Source organism: Henckelia pumila, chromosome 3 (assembly GCF_033568475.1).
Source record: "Henckelia pumila isolate YLH828 chromosome 3, ASM3356847v2, whole genome shotgun sequence".
Lineage (NCBI taxonomy): Eukaryota > Viridiplantae > Streptophyta > Magnoliopsida > Lamiales > Gesneriaceae > Henckelia > Henckelia pumila.
The window spans coordinates 15,672,514-15,691,195 of NC_133122.1; the positions used below are offsets into that span (position 1 = coordinate 15,672,514).

General features: G+C 35.2%; 2 protein-coding genes across 2 annotated transcripts; one reads left to right on the forward strand and one right to left on the reverse strand.

Moving 5' to 3' along the window:
* The first annotated feature begins 1,205 nt into the window (after window positions 1-1,205).
* Window positions 1,206-15,597, forward strand: LOC140886120 (uncharacterized). The gene is made up of 28 exons (XM_073292626.1): window positions 1,206-1,507; window positions 1,581-1,675; window positions 2,217-2,316; window positions 2,562-2,666; window positions 2,822-2,984; window positions 4,128-4,248; window positions 4,325-4,387; window positions 4,477-4,557; window positions 4,668-4,762; window positions 4,870-5,020; window positions 6,118-6,204; window positions 6,483-6,599; window positions 6,673-6,801; window positions 6,889-6,986; window positions 7,059-7,182; window positions 7,740-7,847; window positions 8,825-8,966; window positions 9,829-9,939; window positions 10,147-10,210; window positions 10,457-10,532; window positions 11,086-11,268; window positions 11,388-11,498; window positions 12,537-12,698; window positions 12,786-12,944; window positions 13,209-13,442; window positions 13,834-14,004; window positions 14,507-14,616; window positions 14,754-15,597. The coding sequence occupies exons 1-28, from the start codon at window positions 1,345-1,347 to the stop codon at window positions 15,292-15,294; spliced, it is 3,864 nt and encodes a 1,287-aa protein (XP_073148727.1). The 5' UTR covers window positions 1,206-1,344; the 3' UTR covers window positions 15,295-15,597.
* Window positions 15,598-15,801: 204 nt separating this feature from the next.
* Window positions 15,802-16,845, reverse strand: LOC140886121 (syntaxin-121-like). Its single transcript, XM_073292627.1, has one exon. The coding sequence runs from the start codon at window positions 16,789-16,791 to the stop codon at window positions 15,892-15,894; it is 900 nt and encodes a 299-aa protein (XP_073148728.1). The 5' UTR covers window positions 16,792-16,845; the 3' UTR covers window positions 15,802-15,891.
* Between the last annotated feature and the right edge of the window lie 1,837 nt (window positions 16,846-18,682).

The window sequence follows — 18,682 nt, forward strand, 5'->3', positions numbered from 1 at the left end:
TGGCTTTTAAGCCCATATTATGTTGACCATAAATATAGGGAGTATACACAGCTAGGGGTGTTCATATTTCGGATAAAACCGAAAAAATCGGAAATCCAAACCGAAAAAATCAAAACCGAACCGAACCAAAAACCGTATTTTGTAATTCGGATATAAATATTAAAACCAAAATTTATTTGGTTCGATTTTGGATTATATATGTCAAAACTGAACCGACCGAAAAAACCAAAATTGAATTAAATTAATAATTTTATTTATATTTTATATTTATATTATATATGTTATGAGATGATATTTAAGTGAATGAATAATCATTTTGAATAATTTTTAGATGATTGTTGTTTATTTATTCATTGTTGTTGTTTATGTAATTTATAGTTGATTAATTGAATGTTGTTTATGTAATTTAATTTTTAGTTAATTGTTGTTTATGTAAGTCATTTAAAATTTATTTTTAAAGTTTTTACTAAGAAATCATGTAAAAAAAACATATTATATTTTATAATGTATTTATATTATTAATTTTAATAATTATATCAAAATTGGAATAACCATGTCAAAATTTGTTTTGTTTTTTTAAAAATATTATAAGGCTGTGGTTGGATGTTTTTCCTTATTTTTTTTTTTGTTTTTTCACTATATTACTATAACTTTAAGTTGTGTGTTGGGGTATTTACATTACACATGTTGGATGAAATTTATGTTTCTTTTATTGTGTTATGTATTATTAATGATCAAACCGACCAAACCGAACCGTATAAACATGTCCATTATAATACAAAAACCGAACCGAGCCGAAGTAGAACGGTTTAACTTCGGATTATATTTTTTATAAACCGAAAATTGAATTAAAATTATACAAATTAAAACTAAACCGACCGATGAACACCGCTATACACAGCCGAGGAACGAATTGCCCGGTTTTGGGGATTAACAATATTTGGGCCTTGGGTGTTTTGCGCCGTCAATAATGGAGTGGAAGAAGACGGGGCGACATTAATTAGCTGCAATGTCGCGCTATAACACGCAACGTATTGATTGAGCCCGCTCAGTAGTTGAGCTTTTAGCCCAAGTTAGTTGACCCATTAATGTTGGGCCTATCATAGTCTACGAACGCAGTACCCAGTTTTTGGGTCTCGAACGATTGTTGCGACTTAGGTGTTTTGACCCATCAATGGGCTCGTGAGAAGCCCACAAAAGGCCGTCTCCTCGTCTTCGTCTTCGTTTCTCCATTCTCACAATTTTTCTTCTGCAACCAAAATTTGAAGACATATCAAAATCTTCCGCTGTTGGTTCCATTTGAAAGACACCGGGCACCTGTAACTCGGGTCGGATCCTGGGAGGATGATGGATCCGGCAAAAACCACGCTTGGCAGGATGCTAATGGACCAGATCACTCCGGCGGTCATGGTCCTTCGGACGCCGCTCGTTGAGGAGTCTTGCCGCCGAAATGGACTCTCGTTCATTGAAATGCTAAACCCTTTCTGCAACTTCAACAATATCGATGGTACAGTCCACAAAGCTTAAGTTCTGAATTGTGGAATTGGATATACTGATTTATTTCGTGTGTCGGTGTTCAGTGCCAGTGAGGACAGCTAGTGATCAGCCTTACAGGCTAAGAAGATTCAAATTGAGATTGTTTTATGCTTCGGAAATACGGCAGCCAAATATCGAGGTACGTTTACTTTGATAGCCTTTTTATCTCGCATTGGCTCGGCTATAAGATTCTGCGAAATGGGAAGGCGATTTTTTTTTTTGAGCACTGTTCTTTTATAATGTACATTTCACGGTAAACTTGTGGATCATATGATGCTACATTATAGCATAACAGATAATGTAAAAGACAGAAATTTGAGGCTTTTGGACACTGTTCTTCATAGAAAGTAAGTCGCATTCCATGTAGGGCTGTTTGCGTCTTAATTGTTTGGCGATAACTTGAGGTGCGAGGATTTTGCAGTCGACCTTAGATAAGTGTTTCAGGTAACTGTATGAGCATAAGCAGGTGTTCCTGTTGTTCAGATATATACTTCATGGTGGATCTTGTAACTATTTGGGGTTACTGAACAGATATGTGATATCTATTAAACTCTAGGGTCTGAATGATCCTGTCAATCCTGTCAACATTATAAGTCAATCGGGTGTTGTGGTATGGATGCTGTATGAGATGGTTTGATGCTTCCCCATCTTTGTTTTTAATCTGACAATTGCCCATCCAGGTTGCTAAGGAGAGGTTAAAACAAGTAATCACTCATGCTGGAGATGAAGATATTTCTGAGATGTGCTCAGACCCACCAGAAATTGGGAATGCAGTACCAAGTAAGTTGTAAGCCCTGTAACTTGAACACTGGAAACCCTTTTGCATCTTAACCAAAAGAAAACGAGTTGATGGATAGCCTGAATGTGTGCCTGTTATTGTACATTTTACACTTGACATTTCTGTAGAGACTTTACACATGAGTCTGATGTTAAGTTGACTATTATGATTAGCTGATGAATTTGATATATCTAACTTTGAGCGATACAAGCTGTATTGATATTAAAAAGTAGAATGAATTTTACAGCTTCTCAGCTGGAGCTTGTGCCATCATGGTTTCGAATTTTCAATAAAGAGCTAGTAGATACAGTCTCATTTTCAGAACATGAAGCTTTTGATCATCCTGTGGCATGTAAGTTTTGCAATTGCTGGTACATTTCACATGTTGTTCTGAACATCATGCTATCTTGGACATTTTTTACTTTTCTCTGTTGGCGGTCTTTAAATCCTAGAGGTTCCTGCTTAGATATTTGCTTATCTTTCTGCCTTCTGTGCCCATCCGAACAGGCCTTGTGGCTGTCTCTTCGAAGGATAAAGATCCCATTGGCAAGTTTGTTGACCTGTTCAACACGAACCAGTTGCCTTCTCTCCTTAATGATGGTGCCATGGATCCAAAGATTTTGAAGTATTTCTTGTTGGTGCATGATAATGACGCCGGCATGCTAGAGAAGTATAACTCCAATTACCCCCTTTTGTTCTTTTGTATCACACAGGGAGTGCATGAACATCCTCGAAACATTTTTATATCCATAATTGAATAGACTTGTTTTGGATGAATTTTGTGCAACACAATTCATTATTGAATGTATTTTGTTTGCATTTAACGCAAGGAAGGTGGGTACTTCAAAGAAGCAGTTGATCTATGCAAATACGAAAATTATCTTTGAGGATCTTTAGGTTAATAGGACAAATGAATTTTTGCATTTGCAATATCATACTCCTGCTGGCCTTTGTTTCTAATGTGTCTTTAGTAATGAATCTGCAATGGCTTGAATTTACCTTCGAAGTGAAAAACTGAGGCATTATAATGTACGATCTTCTTCTAATGAAAAATCCCAGACTAAATTTCATTAACATATAAGTATCAGTTGATAAGGGAGGAAATTATATGAACACATAGCACCTGAAAGTTGGGATCACTGAGTGAACTAGGAGTTGCCTGGAATTATATTGAAAAGTGCAGAGATAAACTTTGTAAGCATAATAGTTTATCTTGGCTCAATTATAATTAGTTGTCTGTCGGAGAATTTTATCTATAACTGTGAGATTCAGTTTTACTATTTGCTTTATCATTATACTTTGGTGATCATTCATTAGCTTTTTTCTCGGTCACAAGTGCTTTTTCCTCTTCATGGATAGGCTACATTAAACTTATTGTTACATGGATGCTCTATCCCCTAAAATATATTTGGGATGACTCCAAGGTTAGAGCAGTTAATTTTATCAGCCCAATTATCAATTGCGCACGTTTACTATCAACTTCCTATTGGTCGAAATTGAAATCATTTAGGTTGAATTGAAAACCATAGTGCCAATACCTGAGGTCAGACATAAATATTTTTTGTGATGGTATACTGAGTAGTGTGATATGGTATATGGTGTCAAGACCACGATGCACATCAAATAGCTCTTAGAGTGGTGAAGTCGATTGAGAAAATTCAAGAAACATAGGACAATACTGTGGTATCTGATCCTTTTTCACTTTTATCTGGAAAATGTATGTGGTCTCAGATTCCTTCTCTTTTTATCTGCAGTTGAGGAGTTTTGTTCTACAAAATAAGGGTTTTTGGTCTTCATGTTTTTTCCCCTACAGAGCTACCAGTATTTTGACAGAAATGAGGAGTACATTTGGTGTGAATGATTGTCGTTTGGTGTGTATTAACTCGTCTCCAGATGGCTTAGAAGAACATCAAGAAAATCCATGGGCATATTATGTGAGAAAAATTCTGAAAATTTACATTTACTTCTTTACTTCTCACCTCTCTTATAGTTAAATTTGCTGGTGTACAGAAAAATCATGCTGCACATAAGCAACAGTTTGGTGGCTTCCTTAATTTGGATGATATAGGAGAGGTACTTATTTCACCCAGCTAGGTTACTTTACGGAATTCTTATCTGCAAAAGTAGTGGATCAGCCGTTTCTTTTGGTTTGAACTCTGCAGTTGAGAAATACAGTGCAAGATCTCTCTTCTAAGCACATCATTCCTCACATGGAACTAAAAATACGTGTTCTCAATCAGCAGGTATATTCATCTTACATCGAGATACTTTGCGTTCATGATTAGTTTGGACGATGTCAAATTATTGAAATCTTTGCTTTTGTTCTACTACAATCTATTCTCTATTACACCAGGTTTCAGTTACAAGGAAAGGATTTAGAAATCAAATTAAAAACCTGTGGTGGAGAAAAGGGAAAGAAGATGCACCAGATGAGCACAATGGGCCAATGTATGTTTAATCCTCATAGTATAGCCTTATATTTCATTGGGCATTTGAATGCTACCTTCTCCATGTCCCTTTGCTCTATCATTTCATTTGTTTAATCGCTGCTGAAGGTACACTTTTAGCTCCATAGAATCTCAGATACGAGTTTTGGGTGACTATGCTTTCATGTTACAAGATTATGAACTTGCCTTGTCGAACTATCGACTTATCTCTACGGACTACAAGCTTGACAAAGCATGGAGACACTTTGCTGGTGTTCAGGTGTTTCTTTGCTTCTGTTTTATGATCATTTATCTGCTTCTTTTAGGTGGAAGTTTTGGGATCATATCTTTTGCCATCTACTGGGCCCTATACTACTTTTTTTATATTATATTGTCGTGCTTTATTCTTCACATACTTGATTAGAAGCTTTATGCTCTATTTTTTGCTTTCAATCCATGTTAGAAAATTTTCTTTATAATTAGATTCTGTTTGTTGGATACTTGTGCTGCTATTACATTACTTTTCCGAAAAATACGTTAGCTGACCCCATGAATTTCATTGTCTTTTATTCCAATGGTCATTTTTTGTTACCATGGAAGAAAGTAAATAGTAGCTCAAACCATTTCACAGATTCAACGTTCAAGAACGGGATAGGGTTGGTCTGTTTGATGTTCCAAGATATCTGTAAAGAACAATAATTTAGATATATGGTGGGATTTCAACTTAATGAGGCAACTTTTTTAGCTCAACTTACTGATGGTAAGACTACTGCTGCATGGTCACATCATCAAGTTTGTTAGAAAGGACAATTGAGGAGTAAAGTTGCTTTTCTTACCAAAAGTTGTGTTGTCAACAGATTTCGATTTTGAATGGATGAGTATAATAAAAAGAAGTAAATGAAGTCCCATGGCATTGAACTGGAATATAATATTTTGTTATATACACCCTTGAAGCTGCGTATAGAGTATAGACAAGATTTTGTCATTGTTATTATGTTAAGAAATATCTATTCTCTTTTGTATTTCAACTTATTGCTGCCTATTTATGTCATATCTGTTCCTTTCCCTCACTTTGTTTAAGCTGCCAAGATTTTTTTTTGGGCAGGTGTTTTTTCATACCATCTTATTTATATTTGCACAATTTTATTCGGTAATAATTGAGCATTGCTCAGAAACTCTTTCCATGGAGAAGTTTAATTTGGTTTGTTCCATGAGCAGTTCCATGAACAATTTCATTTTTTTGGATTATTTTTGGGTTTTTCTGCTGCAAACATGACCTATATACTCTATATCAAATTGTTAAGTGCCTAAATTCATGCACTTGTCTGATTTCTTCTTTCTATACTGTATTAATTTTGGCTTTGAATGCTTCTACAGGAAATGATGGGTTTATGTTATTTTATGTTGGATCAGTCGAGAAAAGATGCGGAGTACTGCATGGAAACTGCTTTCAGTACTTATTTGGTATTCAATAGCTTAACTTGCTGCATTTGGTTTTTGTTAGAGATGTTTTGAAGAATGTGTTAGTTTCCCCTCTTCTCCATTTACAAACAAAATTAAGATTTTTCTTGGGGTTCTGTTAAGCTAGTGCTTGTTCATATAAAAAAGCCTGCGGAATATTGCAATTTCTTAAAGAAAGCTTTTTTAACTTGTTACTAGAATATTCAGCCCACAGCTTGGTGGATCTTTCCTTTGGTTATCAAGAATCTGAATGTTTGATTAGCTTTAACCTTTAATTTCAGAAAATCCCATCTGGCATGAGAAATGCGACACGTTGTGGCCTTTGGTGGGCAGAAATGTTAAAGGCTAGGGGTCAGTATAAGGATGCTGCAGGTGTCTATTTTCGTATCTCTGGTGAGGTAATGCCCATGATTTGAAGGTTGAACTGATGAGGAATTGTATAATTTATTCCTGAAGCACGTCATTTTTTAGGAACCCCTGCACTCTGCTGTAATGCTTGAGCAAGCATCCTACTGCTACTTGCTATCCACACCAACCATGCTACGGAAGTATGGATTTCATCTTGTTCTTTCAGGAGATCTCTACAAGAAATGTGGTCAGGTGATGATGGTTTTTAAATATATATGCAATTTTATATTTCACGGTTTGTGCTATGATCTGAAAAAGATGCTGGCGGTCTTTGATCAGATAAAACACGCAATCAGAACATATAAAGGTGCTCTTTCTGTCTTCAAAGGCTCGGCGTGGGTGCACATCAGGGATCATGTTCATTTCCATATTGGAAAGTAAGGAAGCTCTCTAATCTTTCTTGGTAAACTATAGATTTTCTATATTTCCATGCTTCATTCATGTTTCAGGTGGTATGCATTTCTTGGAATTTTTGGCGAGGCTGTTAAACATATGTTAGAGGTCCTGGCATGTAGTCATCAACCCAGGGCGACTCAAGAGTTATTTTTGAGGGGCTTTTTTCAAGTTATTCAGGTATCTGCTGCTAAGCTGCTAAATTGCTTTTGTTATCTTAAACTGTTTTTCTTCCATTGTGTCGTACCTGTTTCCTTTTTTTGTTCTTTTTCCTGTTGCTAGTTGGTAACAACCTCATGGGGTCTAATCCCAAAATTCAACACTTCCATATCAACCTATTAAAAAGTAGTTTTTTATATCGCATCTGTAACTGAAAGTGATAATAATCCTGTAAATGAAGTTTAGGCCATTGCATCCATTCTATTCACGGTCAGGGAAGAAAACTATTTTTTAGTCATCGCCACCACTTGAAATTCTACGTCAAAAGATACCTATTATTTTACTATCGAGCTTTCATGTGTTATTTATTTCCCTTTTCACAATGATACAAAAGCTGAGTTAATGAAAGCTCTATTCAGTAGTTGATTAAACTCGGAAACTTGGGTGGTCTTTGCTTATTCCTTGTCTTAGTCAACTCAAGAGACTTAAATTTACCCTTATGTTCTTCCTTATGTTCATATTTACTTTAATGTTAACTAAATGTCAGTGATATCTTTCTTTTACCTGTTTCATTGTAGGAAACTGGGAAAACATTTGAGATTTTCAGGCTTCAGTTACCCGTCATAAACTTTCCTTTAACTAAAGTTGTTTTTGAAGATCATCGAACCTTTGCATCACCTGCGGCAGTAAGTTAGTTTGCAGTTTTCCTTAATAAAGCTGGTGGTGGGTTTACTTGAGTTTTGATTGTACGCATATCTGATCGTCTGGTGTTGCTGGTCAGTATGGAGACTTGATGACTGATTAACTGGTTTTTAGTTCTAATATTATTCTTGTTTATCATTAACTATTGCCGATTCTGTAATCCTCCATCTTTTCAACTACATCCGCTAGGAATTCCTTGGCTCCATCCGGGTGTCATCATGTTCATTGCCCATCGATTGTTGATGAGATAGAGGATTAGTATTACGTTGCTATTGGTGAAGTAAGATGATCATTCCAAAAACAGATGAACCACTATTCCTGATATTTCAAACTTATTTTTTATTTTGTGAGCCCTAATAAATTCATCTTCTGGTGTGACAACATCAAATAGAAGAAACTCTCTTTGAAAATTATAATACGTATTACTTTTGTAGTTTTGTTCCATTGTGGTTGACTTGTGGCCAGAGTTATTATAGTCTTTTGGTCGTAGATGGCATATTCTCTTGTTTCGAAGGTTGCCAACTATTGGGTGAGCAGACAATTGCATACTGATATTTATGCAGCCAGTTTTTGAATTGAACTTGCAGTATATCTGCTTTCCTGTCTTTCAATTTCAAGATTGATTTGGATTGAACATTTTTGGAATCTCTATTTAATAGCAACTCATGATCAGTATCACCACAATGCCCTAGAGGCCATGGTTGTATTTGGTGATTGAATGTTAAATACTGATTTAGAGCTGCTGCATTCATTTGTCTTTTTACAGTAAAAACTAATATGTCTCTCTTACACTCGTTAACTCTAAATGTTGGAAATTAGCCCTTCACCAGTGGTCGACATGGAGGGTTTTGCTTTCAACGTAGTATAAGGAATTATATAGTGTCATCCAATTTTGAATTCTATCTGTTTCTTGGAGCATGTTCTTTTATTGATGCTTGCTTCCCAATTTCCTGAATTTTAGGCAAACATCGAAGAAAGTTTATGGCAGTCGTTGGAGGAGGACATAATTCCATCATTATCAGTTATGAGGACTAACTGGTTGGAGTCACAACCAAAGGTCATACCAAAGATTCACAAGGAATCAAATGTATGTGTTTCTGGAGGTATGAAGTTGATATTATGATCTAGTTGTAGAGTGTTGGATATACTGGGTCAAACTTTGCTGCACATATTCCACCGATGCTGGGGACAATGTTTAAATTGTATTTAGAATTTATGACATTTCCAGGACGTAGCAAATTTATGATTGTACATACTTCCTTTTAGTTTAACGTCATTTGTCTCTGACTAATACCTGAGGCTATGTTTGTGAATGCTTCCGTCTTGCAGATCAGTTAATTCTAAAATATAAACTTTAGCAGTGATTAACCTTTTGATATTGCTTAGGAGCAAATCATAGATAACGTAGTTATTTATAGGTTATCGTGTCAATGAGTTCATTACTTATTTATCGTGAGATTTGCCATGGGAGATAATGCGAAAATTTTGGTAGACCTTGGTTTTAGGATTCTTTACATTACTTCGAAGCTCCTATGAAGCTGGTAAATAATTGTCTTGTCAAATTTTATTTTCAATATAAAGACTCTGGATAAACTTAATAACCACTTATTTGGAATTTTTTCAGGTATTTGCTGTCTTAAATTAAATTAAAATTCTTATACATTATCACTACCTGAATCCAGACTTCCATCCACCAAAAATTCTTGCTTCTGAACCTGGGAGTTCAGAGAGAAGATTTACTACTAGATATCTTTGCATGCTTTCAGCTAACTTTTCTCTGGAGCATGTATAGTTTTTAGCAGCACAAACCTTTTTTTTTGTTCTGTTCGTATGGCGACATATTTGTTATTTCATGGTCCATGCAACTTTTAACTGTATATACCGATATTTGTCTTCTATTGTTGTTGGTATGTACATTCTGTAGAGTGCTTGCTAACATTTCATATTGTTTCCATGATTTTTCAGAGTCAATAAAGGTTGATGTGAACTTTAGGAATCCACTTCAAATTCCTCTATCCATTTCAAATGTTTCCCTAGTATGCGAGTATTCAGCTAAAACTAATGAAACTGAAGCAGGTAAGCTTTCTATTATTAATTTTCCTACTGCAACAAGTAGGTGTTCAGTTTTTATTTTTTCGAGAGCTTTCTTATATGTATGAGTGAGTGCCTGCCCTGCCCTCTTAGATTTTGTTATATTCTTGCATATTAAGTGTCTTTATATTGAAGTTAAAATGGACCAGAATCATCAGCATAACTACCATTGGGCTATTTTGAACAATGCAGATTCAAGTAGCAGTTTGATTGACTATCAGAATGCCTTGGAAATGAGAGCAGTATCAACTAGTGGGTATGTTAGTGATGCAAAGATTGTAGTTTTTTGGTTTTCAATATCTGTGTGCGCGCTTCTTTTGAAAACTAGGTCTCTCCCATGTATCAGGGGAGGCCCAGTTTCCGAAATAAAACACACATTAGGGTTATATTTATTACTCCTGCTGCAAAGATTATGGTTCCTCTTAATTTTTCCTGGTTTGATTTGACCATGTGCATGCTATGTGTATGACTATCGCTAATTTTTTATACCTGCCCGATGCAGGGATGAGAGCTTAGACACATCTTTCTTTACTTTATCTGAAGTTGACATTTTGATGCAAGGAAATGAAACTATATCGGTGAGCTTTTGCCAATAATAAAATGTCGGAATTATTTTATTATTTCTCGCATTATATTAATGTGGACTCATTTACTCCATCTTACGTTTATTGGTATTCTATCCCTATTTGGATTTCTTATGTAAAATCTCTGAGTCTTTGACGAATATCCAACATAATACCTGGTTGCATTTTGGTCCAAGAATGTCAGATTTCAAACACACAAAAAAAAAAAACTAAACTAAACTAAACAAAACAAAAACAAAAAAGGAAAAGAGACGTCAGCAACCATAATTTGATAGTTGATGCATTGAACTTAAGACCACAGTAAGAATATGTCTCAAATAGTATAATCTCTTGGTGCAAATGCTTTAACTATCAGTGAACTGGGAAATATAATCCGATATGTCCAAATGTATCTTTGTAACTATGTCCCATGTCTGCCACCACTCTTCTCACTCATTGATGCATAGTATTTTGTCGCCTTAAGACACATTTCAATAAGTTTCTTCAGGTTGACCTATTGTTTAATGGCACTATAAATGTTCTCACATTATTTTTCTTTGCTCTTCAGGTTCAGTTAAGAGTCACTCCCAAAGTAGAAGGCACCCTAAAAATAGTTGGCGTTAGGTGGAAACTCTCTGGTTCAGTGGTTGGAGTTAGTAACTTTGATTCAGATGTTATCAGCAAGAAAGTTAAGGGGAAAAGGAAACCAAAGCAATCAATCAAAGGAAGCCTGAAGTTCCTGGTGATAAAGGTACTGTTTTTGTTGTTTTTCTTGGAGTGGCATAGTTTATATTGACTTGATTCTGGATCATCGAATGGTTACAGTTTTTTTATGTTCTGCTTATCTGCTTAAACTTGTTTGATATCCAGAACTTGCCGAGACTTGAAGGTGTCATTCACGACTTACCCAAAACAGTTTATACTGGGGACATGCGTTGCCTTACTTTAGAGATACGAAATCCATCAAAAATATCCGTAAAGGTACTCTTTTTTTAATTATTATTATTTTTTACTTTTTTCACTCATGTACTATCTTGTCAACAACTAAGGAAGCATGTGATTTCACTTCCATCGTATTTGGGAAACACCGTCTGTGAGTAAAAAGTGTTGGCTGATTTGTGTAGTTTAAATTTTGTGCAAAACATAATTGTCTGTTCCTGGTTCATATCTGGTATAGAGTCATCTTTCACTATTTTAGCAGCACTAGTTAAAGGAAAGTAAATACAAACTTGTTATAGTTCTTACTCATTCGTATTTTTCCAGTGTCACATTATTTATTTATTTTATGCTTTCTCAGCTAACATTTTTTAATACTCGGATTTATGCATTGTTACACTTTACATGGAAACAGCAAAAGTAATATCAAGTGTTCAATTTTTAATTCAGTTTCAGATTCAACATTTTGGATGTGCAGAGCTTCTAATGTCATGTTTTTCACATGGTAGATTGTTTTAGATTAATGGACTGTATGGTTTTTTTTTTAACTTTTAAAGTCTTGTTTTATTCTATGAGCGGTGTGACGTATCAAACTCTCACAAGCTATTTTGACTTCTCAGTGAAACAATGAGATATGCAAAATCTGATTTTAATTATGGTTGTCGCAGAATGATTATCCGTTCCAAAGTTGATCACTTCCTTCCACACAATATTATGATTTCATTTCTAGGATATGAATTTGTTGTTTCCCAAAATTATTGAAAGTTACCTCTTCTGTATTGATTTTGCATGTTGTTGAACGCCTGGTGCTTGTTGAAACCATGCCTTAGTCTTGGTGATTGAAGTTCCTTCTTTGTTTCTCTTCTGTCTCTTTGGTGGATCCATGTGTTCCTGCATCATATTTATGTTTTCGCGATGGTTTGACTAATTGCTAATTTTATAATTTATCCATTTACTCCAGGTATTGGAGTGTAACAATTGTTTGCTAGTATTGCCCTGGTTAATTTTTTATATTGTGATGTCCAGCTGCTGAGGAAATATTACCTTTGTTCATCGTTTTTCTGCTGTTTTCTCTATTGGCAGAATTTGAAAATGCGGGTCAATCATCCAAGATTTATTAACATTGCAGAGCAGGAAGTTATAGAGCAAGAATTTCCAACTTGTCTTGAAAAACAAGATAACTCACAAAATTCGACTTATCTGGATACTGCCAAATATACAAATAGTGTATTTGTTTTCCCTGAGGTCATTGGGCTTTGCCTTTTATTTACATTTGCACTTTCTAGCATATTCAGTGTATTCTGTATTCACGTTTCAACTCTTTTTTCCCAGACCGAGCCAATTTGTTGGGAAAAGCCATTAATGTGGCCGCTTTGGTTTAGGGCTGCTGTAGCTGGAAATGTTTCGCTGTGCATAACCATTTACTATGAGGTGGAAGAAAAATCAACTCTCATAATTTATCGAACTTTAAGAATGCATTACAAATTGGAGGTATGTCCTGAAAAGAAGTATGATCTTATTGTTGCTGCATTTTAAGTTTTATTTGTAGCATGCAAAACTTGATTGAATATCTGAGAGTATATATGTTTCTCATTTGGTATGACTCGTCAATCAATAGAAGGAATTGTACTTGGTGCTTGTTCATTCATTAACCAATTGAAATCAGGATATATTGATACAAGTATAGATCTCCAACAGCATATGCTGCATATCTGTCATTGATTTTCTCCTTTTTCATCATCTGAAAATTTATAGGTACTTCCATCTCTGGAAGTGACATTCCAACTCAGGCCTTGTCCTTCCAGATTGCATGAGTTCCTTGTGCGGATGGAAATTATCAACAGAACCACTTCAGAGAGTTTCCAAATTCACCAATTATCATGTGTTGGATACCAGTGGGAACTCGCACTTCTTCAGTCAACAGATTCTGGCTTTCCTTCGGATTTCTTAATGGCTGGACAGGCTTTGTCATGGTTTTTCAAGCTTAAGGTTTGTGTCAAAGTTGGAAGTTTTCTTAAAGTGACTTGTGGATATTACTTTTGAAAATATTCTTGTTAGGTTTACTGCTTTGTATACTTTTACCTGGACAGAGATGATTTGCTAGAGGTGTCTCCATGCTTAAATCATTATTCTATCAAATCTGTGTAGTTGACTCCAGACTGGAGCTGTGTGCAATTTTTTGTCTTCTTCTTCCTTCTTTTTTTTTGGGGGGGAGTATAACGATGTATGCTGTAACACTATGCTATTTGTGTTAGCCCCAAAAAGCAGAGTCTCCACTTTATTACTTACTAGATTTTTCAACATCTTATTTTTTACATTTACCCTACTCTTTTTATATTATTTTTCTGGAGTTCCCGTGTTAAGTTATTTTTGGATGCAGAAATTCCAAACACAAGTGACTGGTGAAGATTATATGTCTTCTCTTTTCACTTCAGGAAGGGCAGATGTAAAACTTTGTGCTGGGGATTCCAAACGGCTCTATGATACGTCGATATCGCCTCTTAATATATTTCACCATCATGAAAGAATGCACCAGAAAAGACCAGAGCAGGTTTACCGTCTTTGCCTTTTATTTTGTCCTGCTCAATTATCAGTTGGCATTGACATACTTATATTCATCCTTTTCTTTTCTTTTTTTGAAACAACTTATGTTCATCCTTAATTAAATTGTCAGTGTTGAGTTTTTAAATGTATGTAACATGAATGTGATGTTCCAAATTGTGAAAATGGTTTTCTCATCCGTGTTCATTCTATCTCAAATTGAATGGTTAATTGGCACGGGTTGAATATTTTGTACTATCTTTTGATATATGCTGGCACAAAATGGAGTGTAAAATAAGTGCCTCCTTTTTCCTTTTTATTTTGGTCTTGTGGATGGTGCGTGACTGTAACATTAGGGATACAAAATGGAACCACGTGATTGACTTAAGCCATCAATAAATGCATTTGTTGTTCTTTGTCGATAAACGTGAATCATTCTGTTTTTGTTCGCACTACATCCTTTTCTTATAATAGGAATTTCACCATTTTTTTTAATCTTTTGACATGGATAGGATCATCAAAACACAGTCGACTTCATCTTGATTACTGAGTCACAAAGTGATTTCGATCCAGAGGTATCAAGGTCCAAAGAAATTTTTACTTATCACACATGCCATTGCAGGTACGTCCATTTCTCTAGAGTTAATTCTTGCTTGACGAATAAGGAGGTTTTCAGCAACAATGCTTTGAAGCCTCATATTTGCATCGTTAGTGTTCATCTTCTTTACTTATTGCTCCTATTAATGTCTATGCTTACAGAATTGCTCGTACAAGCCCAATATCATGGCTAATGAATGGCCACCAGATAGTGAAGCACGACTTTTCTGCTGCTTTCTGTGAAATAAATCTTAAACTTACCGTGCACAACTCCTCGGAGGATAATGTATCAGTTCGATTCACCACCCAAGATCCTACACCTCTCATCAACACAGTCAGCAATTCTGCTTCAGTTTCTGGAAATGAATTGGGTTGGTACGATATATCTCGTTCTAGTGACATTAAAGGAACATCTGATGTAACGGGAACTCGAGCTGGCAAGACCTTGTTGCCCGAGGGCATTTCATCTTTCATTTGGTCAGGATCAACTTCAACTCACTTCAACCTCGACCCATTTTCTTCCACTGAAGTTCCTATCCAGATTTGTGTATTTTCGCCTGGTACATATGATTTGTCAAATTACTCATTGCACTGGAATCTTTTACCAGCTGGTGGTAAAGGAGATGATGAGAACAAGTCGCGAATGTCATCTGGTACTTGCCAGGGGCATTCTTATCATATCACGGTGCTGCAAAAAGATTAGACATTTTTCTGTAAGTTCCTAATTTGAAAATGTGAATTATTTTTTGTGGTTTTTTTTACTTGCAACACATAAATCACGATGATTCCATTGTATTATTGTAGCAACGTAGAATTTAGAAATACAAAATCGAATAAGAATTGGTTGACCAATGCTATCAACTCGTGGTACTCAGACTAAACCAGTTACAGCTGAAACCCCCTGTATTTTTTTTCCCCCAAATTTTTATCCGTCTGGATGTTATAGATATGGTTTCTATTACTATAGATTGACATTTATCAGATTAATGATAGATATGTTTGAAGTGTTCAGTTTGATCTTTCAACGCCCAAATATACTCATTATTCATGTGTATAGCATGCAGTTACATTTTGATAACAAATTAAACAAGAAAATTTTTTGTACAAGCGATGGATAAAGTATCTAGCCACTCTCTTTGCCCTTATTACCAACAAATGCAAAATTATTGGGTTCGTGAGCCTCGCCCAATTACTATCTGGAACAACCAAATTAAAAAAAACGAACTTTTCAAATCAATAAACCATATACAAACATATTACTCGTTGGTGAATATATGAATCATGTGACACAGGTCTTGGATCACTTCCATGGTCGAAGCGAAAGAACGACGATCAAGATGATGATGAACAAGAGCAAAATCCCGAAACAAGCCCATTTCCTGGTGTTCTTTTGATGCTTCCTGGCTACCTCAAGCTGCTTAGCTGCTCCCTGGACATAAGAATTGGCCCTATTCACCTGGCTCTCAATATCATCCAACTGCTCCCCCTGGCTTTGCACCAAAACCGCCATATCCAAGAACACTTGGTGCAGTTCCCTCAGATTCCTCTCTATTTCCTTGACAGCATCATGCCTCTCTTGGATCTCCATTATAGTATCCAAAACCTGCCCTCTCCCCTGTTGCTGTATCGCTTTCTGCAGAAAGTTCTCGCTCTCCCCCGTCTCTATCAGTCTATCCAAGATTTTCTCGTCCGGGTTCTCCCCTGTCACGGTGTAGTATCTCCGCTGCACCGTCTCTCTGTACTCGGAACCCATCCTCTGTCTCAGTTCATTGAACTTGTTCATGGTCCCCTGGAGCTTCTTCCTCAGGCCATTGACGACAGAAGTTCGAGTCCTGTCCGAGGAGCTTCCAGGGCCGCATCCAGGCACGCCGCGATTGGCCGCGTTGGAGCGGTCCAACTCTTCCAGGCCGAGTTTAATGCTTTTCGCGGTTTTTAGAGTGGCCGAAACATCGGAATCCATCCGTGATCGGAGGCTCTTTATGGCTCCAGCGTTGTGCATGGTCTTGCTTTGCTCGTGCGCGGCCTGGAGCTGGCCGTAAAGCGTCTCCAGGCCCTGGAGCTGGTCTTTGATCACCTGCACGTCCTGGAAAAATCTGTCCAGGTTCTCGCCACCTGTTTCGGGGGAGCTGCTGCTCATCTCTATAGTATGGGAATTCTCGTTTTCTCCCCGAGAGAATGATCTTGATAGCAGATCGTTCATTATTTCTCTTTAGTAATTATTCTTTCAGTTTTATGATTTGAAGCTGTATGGGTATATAAATTATTTATTAATAGCACAATTATGTGGAAAAATTCGGCAGGTTGAATGGGTAAGAAAAGAGACTTGTCAAATGAAACGCGCCTGCCTGTTAGTTTCTTGGAAATACACCAGTTAAGACCTCAAGTTTGCATAGAATGTTCCATCTGGCATGTCTATGTTATGATCCATTACATATTTCATGTTTTTTTTTTTACGAGATTATACGAAAAAGGGTCTAAACATGGATACAAAATTATATACTAGTCTTTTTATGAGACAATTGGTTTCAATTTAACTAGTTTTCTCGTGGTTTTTGGGAGTTTGAATTTTTTAGTAATTGGTTTTTGTTATTGTTTTTACATATGATTAATATCTTGGATTAGAAATTTTGTTTATATGGCACAATTCATAAAATTCATGAAAAAATATAATTTATATCAACTAAAAAACGAACATAAAGTTCACTTAAAACATTATGATAATTCGTAATATTTCACATTTGATAAATTACTAAATATTTTTTTCAATATTGACCATCAACATGACCTATAATTGATCTCTACCATCTTTTGTTTTATTAACTATATTAAAAAAATATGAAGGTGGGTTATGCCCTCCATCGATCCGCCCCTTTCCGATATCACATCGACAAAAATATTTATTTTGGATCAATGTCTTAAGATTTTCTTAAAATTTGTAGATAACAGGACGTGCTAAATTAAAGCATAAAAAAACTAAAAGCCATAAAAATGTTATTAACTAACCTCACGTTTGGTCTAGCTTACAAAAAAAAATAGTTTCCGTTATTGCTATTTTGTTTTAGCGTGTAAATGTGATGGTAGGGGGTAGATTTGGGAAAATTACATTTTCCAGTATTCAAAATTTATTGGTATACAGTAGACTCTCTTTAATTTTAATATTTCATAATCAATAATCTCTCTAAAATTTTTAAAAAAATTCAGTCTCGACTTGATTCAATTTATAAATGAATAATTTCGATAGATTAATAAGATAATAAATTTTCGAGAGCTATTCTTATATAAATATACGATACTGTCAATAGTAATAATCCTCTAAAATTATAAAATATAGCTTGGACAATTCAGTAAATATTATTCCCTTGGTGTTTGTTTTTTCTTGAAATTCCAATTTAATTGTAATTTGTTTCTAACTGAATTTCATCTATAACGTTTGTCATTGCATTCAAAAGTTCTGGTGTTGCATTCTCGAACTATAACTAAAAATTGTGAAGAGTTGTGTTTCCCTATGAGTGCTTTCTTTTGCGTAATTAGTTTCAAAAATATTGTATCATCAACTTTATCATCAATGTGTTTTCAATTATTTTCGTTGTAATTTTTTTAAGTTTTACATTTGTGAACATATTTCATATCTATTTTCACCTAGATAATAAAAAAATATTTTTAAATAAATAATACGAAAAATATTAATTTTACATCAATTTAATTATTATATATTAATTAGATCGAAAATTCATGACTTTTTGAATTAACAAATTATTAATTTATCAATTATTTAATACCTCTATAAATTAATAAAATTTTATGACCTCAACATTATTAATTTATCGAGGTTTTATTGTATGTTCAAAAGCGTATAAGAGCAAATACGTACGTACACGACTAATAATTATTCAAAAATCTCCAATTCCATGTAGGTCTTATGACCGATCAAATCAAATCGATTATAGTCTTTGAGAGATAATATTTTCAATTTGTTAATGCGATCCAAATGACTCGATGTTAGAGTGTGCAAAGACATGCAAGTTGACTAAAAATGAGCAGTCATTCTGATCTTTATGTATTATCAAATTTCAGATAAAATCCACCATAAT